General features: G+C 34.4%; 1 protein-coding gene across 1 annotated transcript in view; it reads left to right on the top strand.

The window, feature by feature from the left end:
- Positions 1–16,007, top strand: part of TAGAP (T cell activation RhoGTPase activating protein) — a 337,479-nt gene extending 321,472 nt beyond the window's left edge. The window contains exons 5-14 of the mRNA XM_053710651.1: positions 3,780–3,821; positions 5,068–5,152; positions 5,268–5,321; positions 8,026–8,092; positions 9,854–10,014; positions 10,609–10,770; positions 11,258–11,367; positions 12,520–12,715; positions 12,993–13,107; positions 13,933–16,007. Coding sequence (XP_053566626.1) covers positions 3,780–3,821; positions 5,068–5,152; positions 5,268–5,321; positions 8,026–8,092; positions 9,854–10,014; positions 10,609–10,770; positions 11,258–11,367; positions 12,520–12,715; positions 12,993–13,107; positions 13,933–15,203 — 2,263 coding nt within the window. The 3' untranslated portion in view covers positions 15,204–16,007. The remainder of the gene's footprint in view (positions 1–3,779; positions 3,822–5,067; positions 5,153–5,267; positions 5,322–8,025; positions 8,093–9,853; positions 10,015–10,608; positions 10,771–11,257; positions 11,368–12,519; positions 12,716–12,992; positions 13,108–13,932) is intronic.
- Positions 16,008–16,881: the final 874 nt, after the last annotated feature.

Genomic DNA, 16,881 nt, shown 5'->3' on the forward strand with positions numbered 1-16,881 from the left:
CTATGTTGAAGAGATACCTAGGTAGGTAGCATGCACATGCCTGAAGCCCTGCATGACAGGAAATAGTGCTGCCATCTAGTGCTCCTGCTAATGTATAACATTATTGCAAAACTGCTGCCATACAGTATAGTGCTGCAGACACGTGCACACTCTTGAGCTTACATCTCTGCTTTTCAAAAAAGGCTAAAAAGAAAAGGAAGAAAATATGATAATAGAAGTAAAATAGAAAGTTGTTTAAAATTTTATGTTCTATCTAAATCATGAAATACAAATTTGGGCTTTTATGTTCCTTTTTACTTTTATACGAGCCAAAAAAGTTACACAAAAAACATAAAAATTACATTTAACAGTACAGTTACACTCATAATAACACTGATAAAAAATTATTTAAAAAAAAATTGCAATAAAAAGTTATAAGGGCTCAAAATATGAGGTCTAAGGTGTTGGAAAAATAAAGGAAGGCAAAGGGCTTTAACATAGAGATACCTACATATTCATGTGTAAAAGATATGTATGAGTGTATTTACATATATACACTCACCGGCCACTTTATTAGGTACACCTTGCTAGTAACGGGTTGGACCCCCTTTTGTCTTCAGAACTGCCTTAATTCTTCATGGCATAGATTCAACAAGGTGTTGGAAACATTACTCAGATATTTTGGTCCATATTGACATGATAGCATCACGCAGTTTCTGCAGATTTGTTGGCTGCACATCCATGATGCAAATCTCCCGTTCCACCACATCCCAAAGGCGCTCTTTTGGATTGAGATCTGGTGACTGTGGAGGCCAATGGAATTCAGTGAACTTATTGTCATATTCAATAAACCAGTTTGAGATGATTTGAGCTTTGTGACATGTTGCATTATCCTGCTGGAAGTAGCCATCAGAAGATGGGTACACTGTAGTCATAAAGGGATGGACATGGTCAGCAACAATACTCAGGTAGGCCGTGGCATTTATACGATGCTCAATTGCTACTAAGGGGCCCAAAGTGTGCCAAGAAAATATCCACCACACCATTACACCACCACCACCACCAGCATGAACCGTTAATACAAGGCAGGATGGATTCATGCTTTCATGTTGTTTACGCCAAATTCTGACTCTTCTATCTGAATGTCGCAGCTGAAATTGAGACTCAGCAGACCAAGCAAAGTTTTTCCAATCTTTTATTGTCCAATTTTAGTGAGCCTGTGCAAATTGTAGCCTCAGTTTCCTGTTCTTAGCTGACAGGAGTGGCACCCAGTGTGGTCTTCTCCTGCTGTAGTCCATCTGCTTCAAGGTTCAACATTTTGTGCGTTCAGAGAAGGTATTCTGCATATCCTGGTTGTAACAAGTGTTTTTTTAAGTTACTGTTGCCTTTCTATCATCTCAAACCAGTCTGCCCATTCTCCTCTGACATCAACAAGGCATTGTCGTCCACACAACTGCCACTCACTGGATATTTTCTCTTTTTCGGAAACCCTAGAGATGGTTGTGCGTGAAAATTCCAGTTGATCAGCAGTTTTTGAAATACTCAGACCAACCCGTCTGGCACCAACAATCATGCCACGTTCAAAGTCACTTAAATCCCCTTTCATCCCTATTCTGATGCTCGGTTTAAACTTCAACAAGTCATCTTCACCACGTCTAGATGCCTAAATGCATTGAGTTGCTGCCATGTGATTGGCTGATTAGCGATTTGTGTTACCAAGCAATTGAACAGGTGTACATAATAAAGTGTCCGGTTAGTGTATATACAGTATAACTGGGCGTCCCCAGTTATCAAGCAGCAAAAAAATAATAAGTGGTGGAGGTCAGACTCTAGAGCAAAAAGTCAAAACCCTGGCTTTATATGGAAACCATGGGCATAATAATGTAGATGCAAGCAATGAAATGAATAAGCAAGATAAGGCAGTTCATGCACTTATAGCGATTCATGCAGAGTATGATAATGCGGTTAGTAAGCTGACAGTTGAAAAGATGGCAAGTTATGCCAAGCAATTAGGAATATATAGCAATATATCTTTCAAAGTATCAAATAAGACAGAGTTCATGCATACAATATTGCTAAATTCATATGGATATTTCCAATTTCCTCAGTGTGTGATTTGAGAACAAGTGTTAAACTGCTCTGGCACTCAAGGACCAAAATCCGCCGGTGAATGGCAACTGTGTAGGAGTAGCGCTCTGTGAGCGATCTCACACAATCCGTGTAGGGTCTCAGAATGCTAAGAAAACACTGTCCATGGGAAGACATCCAACAGCGGCAAAATGATTGTGGCAATCCCCAGCGTGTATCAGTCTGTCAGCAAAACAAACCAGCATGCGAGCATCATCATTTTGCCGCTGTTGGATGTCTTCCCATGGACAGTGTTTTCTTAGCATTCTGAGACCCTACACGGATTGGGTGAGATCGCTCACAGAGCGCTACTCCTACACAGTTGCCATTCACCGGCGGACTTTGGTCCTTGAGTGCCAGAATAGTTTAACACTTGTTCTCAAATCACACACTGAGGAAATTGGAAATATCCATATGAATTTAGCAATATTGTATGCATGAACTCTGTCTTATTTGACACTTTGAAAGATATATTGCTATATATTCCTAATTGCTTGGCATAACTTGTCATCTTTTCAACTGTCAGCTTACTAACCGCATTATCATACTCTGCATGAATCGCTATAAGTGCATGAACTGCCTTATCTTGCTTATTCATTTCATTGCTTGCATCTACATTATTATGCCCATGGTTTCCATATATAGCCAGGGTTTTGACTTTTTGCTCTGGAGTCCACCACTTATTATTTTTTTTGCTGCTTGATAACTGGGGACGCCCAGTTTTCATGTGTGTATGTTTGTTGCATCTGTGTTTATTTATGGATTGCAATTAGGATGTTTTGTTTTTCTTTTCATGTTTCTTTTCATTAAATTTTCTCTTTATGCTCATTAATGCATTCTCTTTATTCATTTACTTAGAGTCTTCATTGTTAGTGCGGAGACTAATATTTGTATTTTTATATATATGGGTACAGATGTATGTTATGTGTTATGTGTTTTACTGTATATATACTGTACATATTTCACATTCCAATGTTCTTCACTTTCAGGAAAATGTCCTTTTTATTGTAAATATGTAAATACATATTTTCTATAAGATAATTTTTTATTATTTGAGTATGTAGATTTATACTTAATAAAGCTTTTAATAAACTGACTTGTTGATAAATTTAATAAAACTATTTTAATAATATCAGGATTTGAGTATTTCATATAATATTGCGTTCTTTAGACATAATTTTTACATTTTTTTTTCTTTTTTGTTTACTTTTTAAAGTCTTGTATTGACATTTAGTTTAATGTCGCCAGCTACTGAAACTCACACATGTGGGCATGTTACAGTACTCTGGTGGCTATCAGGTTGCACAGACTGCGTAAAACAAAATTTCTAATGACATTCTTGTAAGATGCTAAGTTAGAACAACCTGTGATGAAATTAGACCCAAACTGTAGTGTGTCAGATTTTCCATTATAGTAGTTACCTTGCAGAAATAAAAAAAAATAATAATAGATCCTACACAAGGAAAGCGGAAGCCGGTGTGTTTTGTATGTAGATATTAGAGCTCGAGCTGACCTACCCATGATGATGTTGCTTCCTGTCTCCGTGACACTTGTGAATTTCCACCTGCCCACTATGTAAAGGAACAAGTAGAAGCAGCATGTTTAGTCTGTCTGTGCTTTACTGAGGAGTCAGTGCACCATTGTCATGAACTGTGCTTATTTTATCTCTACAGTTCCCTTGAAGTGAAGGAACTTTGGTTCGATACTCTTATTTGGTAAGTCCTAAAAAGTTAATTACTGAAATTATATATATAACAATTATATCTTGTAGGCAAATATTTTTCTACATGTATTTTTTTTATTTAATACAAATAGTTCACATTCATAAACACTTGTTGTAGTTTGCCTTTCTTTAATGCACTTAGCAGTTGCTGCCCTTAAGTATATCGGTCTTGGCAAGAGCTTATAGTCACATACACTGTTTGATTCATTGATTTGTCTAATTGTACTGAGTTTGCTTATTACTAAAACTTATACAAAAAATAAAACATAGATTTTATGGGAGATGTTAGTGATATGAAAGTTACTGAACTAGAATGTTTGTAGACTAAAGTAGCTACTGTAAATTTGCAGCTACAATAACCTGCTTGATATATCTTGGTATCACACTGATAAATGTGACACATATTATGTCTATGCTATTGACATCTGGAATTGTATTATCATTTGAAACAGAAGTTACATTGAATGCACATACTGTTTAATATAGCTTATATGTACATTTTGTTTTTTAAGAATTACAAAATGTTATGTTGTATTTATTACAGACAATTGATAGTCAAGTTAAACAAACTGATTATATAAAAAAAATGTATACATCTTTTTAAACACTTTAATCTTACGTTTATTTTATATAAAATATGTTTATTGCTGTCTTGTGCCAGATAAATCTGCTGTATCTTGTAATAGGTGAAATAGAAATAGAAAGGAGGTGAAATTGCCTAATGGTGTTTCATTTCTTTACTTTCATTGAATGTTGCTTAAACAGTAATTGGTGTTATATGGATTGAGTATAGATATATTGTGATTTTTTTTTTCTAAAATACTATAGAAAACTGCTCAAAATGTCTGGGTCATTTAAAGTTTCAGCATTATTTACATTTTTATTCAGTTTTGTCCCAGTCCTTCTAGCACAATTTTTATTAAATGTTGCATCCATGTTACATTTGAAAACTGAGAAGCTGAATTTTCATTAACGTTTAGGTATAAATGCTGGAAATGATGTTCTGTAAATTTATATTCCACACTGTCACAGTCCACAGACTTTATTTAATATACAAAACAACCATACTACATAAATCAACTGAAATATTTCAACTTTATTTCCTACTGAGCAACTGCATATTATTGTGCCGGTCTTCATACAACTCTTCCTGTTTGTGTTACACTGTTCATTAATTCATAGCCTGAGCACTTGAGCGCACAAGCAGTTTTTAACCAGCATGCATTGTGCATTTGCAGGCAGATTAGAGAAGTCGGGGGGCTGGAGAGCGCTACCAACGCATCTGCAAAACTACTAATGAAGGTGCTCACAGGCTGCAATGCTGTAAGTACTTTTTAACATTATCATTTACCTCCACTGATGCTCACTTGACAGTAAAATGTTTGCTAATAGAATGTTGTTGCTAAAACTATATGGTTTTCTTCTTTTTTCATTTCAGTCTAAGGCACTCAATGTTAACGACATGGAGACCTTAATAAAATGCCCCACAGAGGTGAGTTATTGCCATCAAATAGTATGAAAGGGCAAAAACTGCAATAAATGAAATACTTTCCGGTACAATGCAGATTTACCTGAACCCCATCTATTGGCCTATATAAGTAACTACATGAGGAACTTAAAGGGACATTCTAGCCAAATTGGAATCCACATGGATGCATTTCAGTTTGGAAAAGAAGCATTTTTGGAATATACATGTATTAGCAAAAATGTGTCTAATAAAAGTTATAGCTGTTTCAAAAGTGTATTTAAGTATGCCCCGTGCACCAGCATTCTAAATACATCACTTGCTAAGAGAGCCTAAGGTGCTTGTATCATCTGATAATGCCCCAATTTGTTAATTGCTGATATGAAACAAGCCCCACTGGTGCTCTGAGCAGCTGCAGTATTTAAAATGCTGGTGCATTGAGAATACCTAGCTATGTTTCACATGCATGTGCAGAGAAAAATGTTAACACTAAAACAGTGATTACTTTTACTAGAAGCATTTTTTGCCAATACATGTATATTGTAAATATGTTCCTATTCATAGATGTAATTCATCTATCTGCATTAATATTTTAACCGGAATCTCCATTTAGGGGACAGTAAAGTCAAAATTAAACTTTCATAAGTCCAACAGAGCATGCAACTTTACAATTCTCTTCCATTATCAAATTTGCATATGGTGTGCCAATGACAAGAGGCATATATGTGCATCGACCAATCACTAGCTAGCTCCCAGTAGTGTATTGATGCTACTAAACCTACCTAGGTATAGTCTTCAACAAAGGATACTAAATGAACCAATCAAATTTGATAACAGAATTAAATTGGAAATGTGTTTAAAATGGCATGCTCTATTTGAATCATGAAAGCTTAAAGGGACACTGAACCCAAATTTTTTCTTTTGTGATTCAGATAGAGCATGACATTTTAAGCAACTTTCTAATTTACTCCTATTATCAAATTTTCTTCATTCTCTTGGTATCTTTATTTGAAATACAAGAATCTAAGTTTAGATGCCGGACCATTTTTGGTGAACAACCTGCGTTGTTCTTGCTGATTAGTGGATAAATTCATCCACCAATAAAAAAGTGCTGTACAGAGTTCTGAATCAATAAAAAAAGCTTAGATGCCTTCTTTTTCAAATAAAGATAGCAAGAGAACGAAGGGAAATTGATAATAGGAGTAAATTAGAAAGTTGCTTAAAATTGCATGCTCTATCTGAATCACAAAAGAAAACATTTGGGTTCAGTGTCCCTTTAAGTTTGACTTTACAGTCCCTTTTAAGTTTTTTGGGATTGTCTCTCATTACATTGTAATTATTATTTCTGCACATTTAACATATTCAGTAAAGCTTCTACTGCCTTAGTTTGTGATTGTTATCCAAATATCATTCACTTTAAACTGGAATATATCTGTAAACTGCTTAACTTCATTTTAAAATACATGGGAGCATTCTCTCTCTACACCTCTCTACACATTTAGAGAGGCCATCTGATTCCTTGGTGTAACTAGAGAATCAAAGGACTGTAATAGCTATTGATGGCTCAGATAAATAATTCATAGATGTTTCCCATTAACTTTCATCTACAGTGTCTATTTTTGAACAGCTCATTTTATGCAAATTATATATTTTTTCTTCTTTCCATTCTTCAAATGCATTTTGTTGAGATCTTGTAAAACAAATATATGATCATTTATCAAAAAAAATAGAGAGATTAGTTTTAAATTAATTTCAGTTTGATACTTTGTAATATAAAATCGGAGCATAATTATTATTCTGCAAATATTAAAAAGACATAGAAGTGATGCATTAATTATGCATTACTTCCTATTCGGCATGTAATAGGTTAATGTAAGGGTGTGACTGTTTCATATGTCATGCTGCCAACATTTATTCTCATTGCTACCAGCAAATTTTTAGCCAGGGCCAGCCTGAGAATAAAAAGCAGCCCAGGAAAATTTTAAGACAAGTCCTATTTTCCATTGAGTCAGTAGAAAGCACAGCCCCTATTTTTCTCAGGGGGATTACTGGGATACTCCTTCCCCCAATATTTTTTTTCAGAATTCAATTATATTAGTTTGTAATAAAAAAAAAGTCAAATTATTGTTATACAGCCACCCTACAACCCAATTTCATCTATGACTCCCTTTCACAGTGTGAAAATGATTATTCATAGTATGATCTGAAGAAGACACTGAAAACAGTGTGTCACTCACTGTCTCACAGTGTGACTTGACTTGGCAATAGAAACCATTCAAAGGAGGGCTAGTAAACAATACTTACTGTACAAGGAAACACTTTTTGACCTTAAAATCTCAGAGAAGAAAAGAGAATAGATACAGCTGAATCACGTAACTGGCCAGCCTAAGTTTAGGTGCTGGTCCATTTTTGGTTTAGCACCCTGGGTAGCGCTTGCTGATTGGTGGCTACATTTTGCCACCAATCAGCAAGCACTACCCAGGTGCTGAACCAAAAATGGACAGGCTCCTAAGCTTACATTCATGCTTTTCAAATAAAGATACCAAGAGAAGGAAGAAAAATGTATAATAGGAGTAAATTAGAAAGTTGCTTATAATCACATGCTCTATCTGAACCATGAAAGAAAAAAAAAATGGGTTCAGTATCCCTTTAAGTTTAATTTGTTCCTAAACCCACATACTTAATTTTCTGTTTGAAGTTCTAACATCAATGTATTTATTATATTTTTCAGTTAGATCCCAAGAAATATCACTTGTTGGCAGCAATGTTTAATGAAGATGGAATCTGCAATGTACGTGGTGAGTTTAAAAAAAAAGAAGAAGAAAAAAAGCAGTTTTCCAAATCTTTATTGATCATATGTGGAAACAATTTTTTCGTGTTGTGAATCACACTTCGTTTAGGCAACTTTTGTGTTCTTTATATCATTTCTTCTAACCAGACAGACTGTTTGTGGACTTTCATGGGAGTTGTGTATTGTTTGTGCCTCAAGGCTAATATTTTGGTGTATATTTATTAATGTGCAAGCAGACATGATACGATGTAGTGTATCATGTCCGCCGCATATCGATAAATGTCAACAGCGATCATTGCACCAGCAGTTCTTGTGAAATGCTGGTGCAATGGCGCCCCCTGCAGATTCACGGCCAATCGGCCACTCGCAGGGGGTGTCAATCAACCTGATCGTATTCGATCGGGTTTATTTCTGTCCGCCGCTTTAGAGCAGATGGACAGGTTATGGAGCAGCGGTCTTTAGAGCTTGATAAATTGGCCCCATTGTATGTGTTAAGATTAAAGCATTTTGCAAGTCTTCAGGAGAGTAAAATGTAAATATATGGCTATATAAATACTTCCTGTTACAGAAAACTTAAACCAATTACTGTCAGAACTTTAGAGTAGGAAAAATTCTAAGGTGCAACATTATTTAAAGGGAATATGGAAATCAAAATTAGACTTTCATGACTCATATAGAGCGTGCAACATTTTGTTTTTAAATCTATTTACTTCTAGTATCAAACTCTCTTCTTTGTCTTAGTATCCTTTCCATTAGACCATACCAATGTAGGCTCAAGTTGTGCATGTGACTTGAGCACTACCATTGTTATAAACATTGTTGCCACCATATATTGCCATATTGCTTTATCTGAAACATAAAATATGAATTTTGACTTCCAAGTCCCTTTAAAGGGACATTTCAGCCAAATATTAAATGCGCATAAATATATTTAGCTTTTAAATAGCAGAATTTTTGCAATACAAATGTTGTAGCAAAAATGCTTCTAGTAAAAGCTATCACTGTTATAGGTGAGATGTTTTACGGTGTATGTGCACATGAATCATATCTAAATATGCTTATTTCACTAGCATTTTAAACAACGTGTCTGTTTAGAGAGTTGGCAGTGATATTTGTCATGTAAACAGAGTCATTGCCAATGTAGTACAAAGCATATTTAGATATGCTTCATATACACATGCACAGAAAACCTCTAACTTAAAACAGTGATTAATTTTACTGGAAGTATTTTTTTGCAAAAAATCTTCTATTTAAAAGTGAAATGCAGTGATATATATTCCAGTTTTGTCTGGAGTTTCCCTTTTATTGAAATAACTAAAATGGTGATATCAGTATGGATTTGTCACTGTGCAGTTATTTGAGCTGTTCGTATGTTGGTTGTGGGGGCTTGCTCCCCTAGAAGACTATGGCAAATCAAACCTTATTCTACCACCTACCTTTCAGAGAGTTTCAGATAATAACCTACATTTCCTGACCTTTCTATTCCACCTACACTACTTTGTGTTTGACACATATAATGTATGTTCCATTTACCTACTCAGTAGTATGGGACATTGCAACATAACTGTTCACACATTTAAAGGCAGCATGGCACCATTACAAAAAAAAGCTCCAGTGTTAGTCTAGATAAATGTCCAGCAGAAGAATGATCAGGGGTTCCCCCCATACACACACTTTCCCATCCATCTCTATGTAGGTACTTCTGCTGTGGTTTATAGCCTGTTTCATTCTGATGACTAATTACGTGACTTTGTATTGGATTCTCTAGAAACCAGTAAGAAAAGAAGAGGTGTGATTTCTTGGCCCTTCACATTGAGGAAGAGTTCAACTTTGCCAGAGACATCATCGCCACCTGAATTAAATGCGCCATTATTTGATCAGCCTTTGTCTATACTTTGTGAAGAGAAAACCTTGCCAAGACCAGTACTTGTAAGCAAACTAATTCATTTTTACATTTTGCTAACAAAATCAATCATTCAGGTTTTTGGTTAATTGCTTGTTTAATTAGTATTAAGGCATTTTTAAGGTCTAGATTTACTGACCATTAAAATGGTTTTCCAGTATGAGAGTCCTATTTCATAAGAATGCCAGAATTTTCTCACTCCATAAAGGCAATGTCATACAAACAAGCATATATACACTAAGATATCTTAAGAACATTTTTTTTTTCCAATTTATTATTTTATATCCAATTCCATTGTCATTTACTGTAGAATATATTTTTTAAACCAGACAAATCTCTATATAATTTACTGAATAGAATCCATAGGATGACATTGAATTTATAAGCCTACTGAAAAATCTTGGTGCATAATAGGCTATGTATAGTTAAATAATTTACGATAATGATTTGTCTGTATTTATATGGATAATGTTGCATTCTATGAATTATACAAATACACCCAGTATACTCACAAGACAATTAAAGTTTTATTATAAAAACAAAGTAATAGTAACCAAAGTATGTGATTGAGATTGAAAATGCAGTGCGCTGTGTTAACAGTTTGACATTTTTCCAAAAAGGATATTCTTACCATTTTGCGCCTGAAAGGACCCTCCACAGAAGGTGTTTTTCGTAAGGCAGCCAATGAAAAAGCTCGCAAGGAATTAAAAGATGATCTGAATTATGGAAGGCCATTGGATTTAAAAAGCAAACCTGTGCATCTTCTTGCTGTTCTCTTAAAGGTATGGAATGGAAAAAAAATCATTATAATTTATCTCTGTATTATTAAATGGGAACTTATTTTACTTTATAAACAAAATTCAATACAAAATCTAGTACACGTGTAAAGCCAATTGGATCTTTAAAATTAGCTACTCACTAACTGTTAGACTGTCCCCAAATAAATGTCATGTATCCTGACACTGTAATGGCATACATTTAAATCATTTAAAAAACTCTAATTATCTTGAATGAGGGTGGTCAGGATGAAATGAATGACACCAAAACATTTTGATGTATCAGTTCAACCGGCCATAATCTTCAAATTTCAAGAAACATTGTCTTCATTTTGGGACTTACATATATTTGGGGTAGGTTATACTTCATGGTGAAGTAGGCATGTAATAAATTCCATTACCATGGCGCAAACAAAATACTTTTTTATTTCAATAACAATAAGATCTAGTAAAAAGTAATATTCATTCAAAGATCATTTGTTTAACATGGCAGGACTTTCTCCGTGGCATCCCCAACCAGATACTGTCAACAGAACTTTATCATGAATGGATGGCTGCTTTGGATAAATCAGACCTGACTGAGAGAATTGCAGAACTTAAATGGTAAGAATAAAAGTAAACTGTTTGAGCTTTTAACTATCCAAAAAGTAAATAGTAAATTCTCAGTATATTTTATCAAGCCTATAAAAGAGCAGGTATTTACATTACATGAAACCAGTGATGTAAAGGTTATGATCTCCCTCTAACATAATAAGTGTCAAGGCAGCCAATCACAGTGAACATTAGCTGCCTTTAAGTACACAATGCAATACTCTCTCTAGAAGATAAAATGACAAATTGCATAGGATTAAACAGACTATGCAGGCTGGATTAAAGTGTCTACTTCTATGTTTCACAAAATGGTATCTAGGGATTAACAGAAGCTCTCCTTTCTCGTAAATGAGTTAAAATTATTTTATTTTGAACTTATTTGGCATAATTTTCTATGTTAGTAGCATTGACGGAAATATCCTTCCAGCTGCTAATATTTATATATTTTCTCCACCTTTGGCTAACAGCATATTCTTTTAAATCCACGATAAAAAATGTTTTTGTTTTTTAAATCTCTACAAAAATATGCTTTGTGATTAATCCTTTGGGGCTGATTTATCTTTGACAGCAATTTAACATTGCCCAAGCAGTTCTAGTTAACTGCTTGAGCAATGCCGCCCCCTGCAGATTCGCGGCCAATTGGGGTGTCAATCAACCCAATCGAATAGGATTGAGCAGATTGATGTCTGCAGCCTCAGAGGCAGCAGACCAGTTAAGGAGCAGCGGTCTTAAGGCCACTGCTTCATAACTGCTGTTTCCGGCGAGCCTGAAGGTTCGCGCGGAAACAGGGGCATCAGGGCCATTCGGCCCTTGATAAATCGGCCCCTTTATATCTTCTGGTTGGGTACCATGATATCCATATATCAGTTTATGTTGGTATTAAATATATTTTAAATTTAACACAGCTAACACCTTATCACCCATTTGCTGTGAGTGAAATTATGCTAAAAATTAGGATTTGTCAAATGATCAAGTGGTTAACAAGGGGATGTTGATGGTTATGATCATACGGTATTTCTGAATGGGAGATAGTTAGCCAACATCTATTTTTCCTAGTTCCTCTTTTAAATAACGTTTATTTTTGTATTCTGTGTCTTGGGAGTTTTGCAAACATTTTGCAGAGCAATTTCCTAAATTCTGACCTTATTCTGCTTTTTTATTTAGTGTTGCAGATAAACTACCAAAACCAAACTTGTTGCTATTGCACCATTTAATCTGTGTTCTCCATCATATCAATGCGGCATCAGCTATCAACAAGATGGATTCACACAACCTAGCAGTCTGCATTGGTCCAAACATGCTTATCACTGAACATCACAACAATCTTCAATTAGAAACTCAAAAACAGGTCAACGATAAAGTAAGTTTGAATTCATTTGCACATCCATTATATTTTAATTAACTGTGTTCTAAAGTTTGAAAAACATAATTTTAAAAAGGACAACTGTATCGCATTTAGCAAAGATACCAAATATATAAATCAACAAAGCTGAAATACTATTGACCATTTGTTATCACAAATTATAATTTAAATCATATTAAACCTGTGTTTTCCATTTGAGAAAGATTGTACCTAATCACAAAACAGAGAACATTAAAGACAATTTATACTGATATCTGCTTTTTTTATTAAATAGGTTATTTGTTTGGTTGAGTTCTTCATAGAAAACTGTTTTGATTTGTTCGGTGAAAATGTATCAGAAGTAATAAGTGCACCAGAGGAAGATTCCCTGGACAACATAGATACTGCAGGTATTTATTATTTTCACATATTTTTTTGTAGTGCTTTTTGTACTCAGTGTGCTCCTTACAAGAGAAATGGCCAGAAGGTCTGGCTATATAATACAGTATATGTATACACTGTCAAGAAGTGTACATCATTAGCTAAATAGCATTTGCATTTTGTGTTTGATGTTATAGTTGTAGCAATGAGAAATGTTGCAAATTGGGTAATTTTTCCATAAAAATAAACTGGTGCTGGAAACAGCAACCTGTGTATGTTTATAAGTATATAACACATTTTTGATCTTGCCCACTCCTCAATCTGCAATATTGACAAGAAAGTTCACCACCAATAGTATCTTGCATTCTGTAAAAAATATAAATTCAGAATCTTAATGTTGTATTTCTGCATTCATTCTGTAAATCTTATTTAGCACTGGGTGTACTCAGTGTAATATCATCAAGCAAGATAATACAAATAGAGCTTATTAAGGCCTCACATGAAAAGAGAATCATAATTGATCAACTTTAACTGTATTTATCTGCATGGCTCTTCAGTATTATTAGTAAGTTAAATGCATTTAGGTAATATATTTGTTCTAGGAAAATGTAACGTAATATAACTTGTTATGTTTAATTGTTTTTAATTCATTTTTGTACAAACAATGGTTTAAGCAGAGCCATAAACCAACCCAGGGCCCAGTGTTTTTGCATTGTATTTGGTATTTTCCTTAGGTTTTCTTTGAGTATAAAGTGACTATTTCCTTTAATTTTTTTGTAGTTATGTATGAGAAATAAAATGTCATTCTATTTTGTTTATTAGAATTAACATGTTTTTTTAATTTTTTTATGTAGAGTTGTACACCCATCAAAATGACTCCGCCTATGACAGCATGGATCCAGATCTTGATTGTCAAAACAACACCTTCTTAAGTTATCAAGAGCATCATGGGAGGAACAGTAGGTCTGGCACTAGAAAGTTACATGGCTCACTGGATCAGGATCTACCCATATCACATGCAACCCAGTTTAAAAATGTACTCAGTGGCACTAATAGAAGATGCTCAGAGCCATATGTTCTTCCCTCAAAAGAAACTATAGATAATGTGACGGGACAGAAATTAACAAGGAGCCATGGTGATGTCACAGTTCCTAATAAAGGAGCTTTTTTAAATGAAGAGGAATTAAATAAGCATGAATCACAGGAATACAATTCTTCAGCTATATATAAACAAAAGAAACCAAATGGCATGACCGTTTGTACCAACTATCCATTAGATTTGTCAGATGACTTCTTACCCAACACCTTCTCAAATAGTTCCCTGGAGAGCTCTTATTCTGACTGTTCTGTCTTTACAAGCTCGCCACTTGCATCTCCTGCAAGTCCTACAACGAATGGACTGCAGAGGCACCAGTCATTCTCCTCAAAGTGCAAGGAGAGGACGGACACGGTTCAAACAGGGAGAGAAATTAAAAAACATTCAAAATCATTTTGTTTTGTTAACCACAAGAAATTGTTGGCAAAGACTCAGAGTTGGGGGCCTGAGGGACAAAATGAAGGACTGCAGAGAAACAGATTAAGCAGCAGCTTTAAAAATAAGATCCAAACAGAATGCAACAGTGCGCAGGACAAAACGTTCAAGCAGCCAGCTGTTGTACGTTTGAAAAGGCCTACTCGCCTTTTCTCAGCCGAGGAGGTTTTTAGAATAGTCGACCAAAGAAACCCTGGGAAGCCCCCATCGTACGAAGTAGCCATTCATAAAAATATGGGTCACGAAGTCCCTTCATACAATAGTATTACAGTTAAAAACTTGCAAGAAACTGTTTCAAGTAAAGACAACTTGACATCCCATGCAAAAACAGAACACACTATGGACAGCTGTCACAGAACATACACAAGTTTCAGTAAAAATCAATCCAAAACAGAACTTGAAGTGCAACGAGAGAATACATCAACTGGTGTCATTCAGCCCAGTTGTCAGGGTAAACAAACTATGGCTATTCGTGAAAGAACTATGTCTGAGTCTATTCAAAAGAACAAACCGGAATGCTTGAGCCGACGATGCAGTCAGCCACTTTTTGAAATGTATGATCAAATCCAGTATGCCAAGGAGTCCTATGTTTAAGAGTTCAAGTGATTTATACTTCCTGTAATTTAGTTAGAACCTATAAATGTATATTATGTAAATTCAAAATGCTCATTAAACCTCATTATATGAGTGTAGATACTGTAAAGTTATAAATAGAGAATTGTATTATATGTTTATGTTGTTTTTATTGTATCAGATTTACTTTAAATCCTGTAAATTCTTTATTTGTATGTTTTTCTGGGGCTAGGTTTTTTATTATTAGCACAGTTTTTGCACAATGCTTCAATTCAATGCATTTAACGTCAAATTAAAGGAACAAAATTGAAATGGGATGCTTCTAGTAAAAGCTACTACTGTTTTCAGCGGCATACGCACATATGCTGTGAGTGCCCTGTGCACTTGCATTCAAACACTTTACCTTCTCAGAGATTCAGCAGTGACTTGTAGAACACAAAATAACCGCCAGCTCTCTGAGAAGGTGTGGTGTTTGAATCCTGATGCGCTAGTCAAAAGCAGCATTTACTAATGTAAGAATATTGCAAAACTGCTTTTATTTCAAATTGAAATGCACCCATGTCCATTTCGGTTTACCTTACGATCCCTTTAATTAACTGTATGTAGTGTAGAATATGTATAAATATTAATATCTAATATAATCAATATACAGTATATTATTACTGTTGTTTAGTAACACACTGTAAATTTCTACCTGTTACAAATACATTGTAGTCAATTCACTGTTTTAGTTTAAATATAATGTGAATTTTTAAAATGGATAAAGCAAAAAAATATAAAAATGATATATTTCCACTACAATAAAGCACTTTGATGTAAACGCAATTAATTATGCATATATTTATTTAGCATAACTTTAAGTATAAGAATTAATAAAATATGTATTGTCATCAATATAATCATGATAAATGTGTTATTTATCAGATCAATCTTATGTGATACCTACAATATATTTTATGTTGTTTGCACATATATAAACACGATCATAAAAGTACCTTTGCCTGAATCACAATCAAATCTGAACCCAAGTGATTTAAAGAGACAGTAAACATTGTGAGATTCTAAAATGTTTAGTAACAGTGTTCTCCTCAGAGCCTATTTAGCGGGTGCATCCCTTGGCTGATTTTACAGACCATTCGGCTAAAATTTAAGCCAATATTAAGCTAAAATTTGCTTATGTTAAAGGGACACTGAACCCAAATGTTTTCTTTCGAGATTCAGATAGAGTATGAAATTTTAAGCAACTTTCTAATTTACTCCTATTATCAAATTTTCTTCATTCTCTTGGTATCTTTATTTTAAATGCAAGAATGTAAGTTTAGATACCGGCCCATTTTTGGTGAACAACCTGGGTTGTTCTTGCTGATTGGTGGATAAATTCATCCACCAATAAAAAAAAGTGCTGTCCAGAGGTCTGAACCAAAAAAAAGCTTAGATGCTTTCTTTTTCAAATAAGGATAGCAAGAGAATGAAGAAAAATTGATAATAGGAGTAAATTAGAAAGTTGCTTAAAATTGCATGCTCTATCTGAATCACGAAAGAAAAAATTGGGTTCAGTGTCCCTTTAAATGTTTTTAATGTTTGTTGCACAAATTATCATTAAAACCATTTTATGTTAAATTATGCCGATATTTTGTGCTTTGAATAGCTTAAGAAACATTTATAAATAACAGAAAATGTTAAAATATTGCAAAGTCTT

The sequence above is a fragment of the Bombina bombina genome, chromosome 4 (assembly GCF_027579735.1).
Source record: "Bombina bombina isolate aBomBom1 chromosome 4, aBomBom1.pri, whole genome shotgun sequence".
Classification (NCBI taxonomy): Eukaryota; Metazoa; Chordata; class Amphibia; order Anura; family Bombinatoridae; genus Bombina; species Bombina bombina.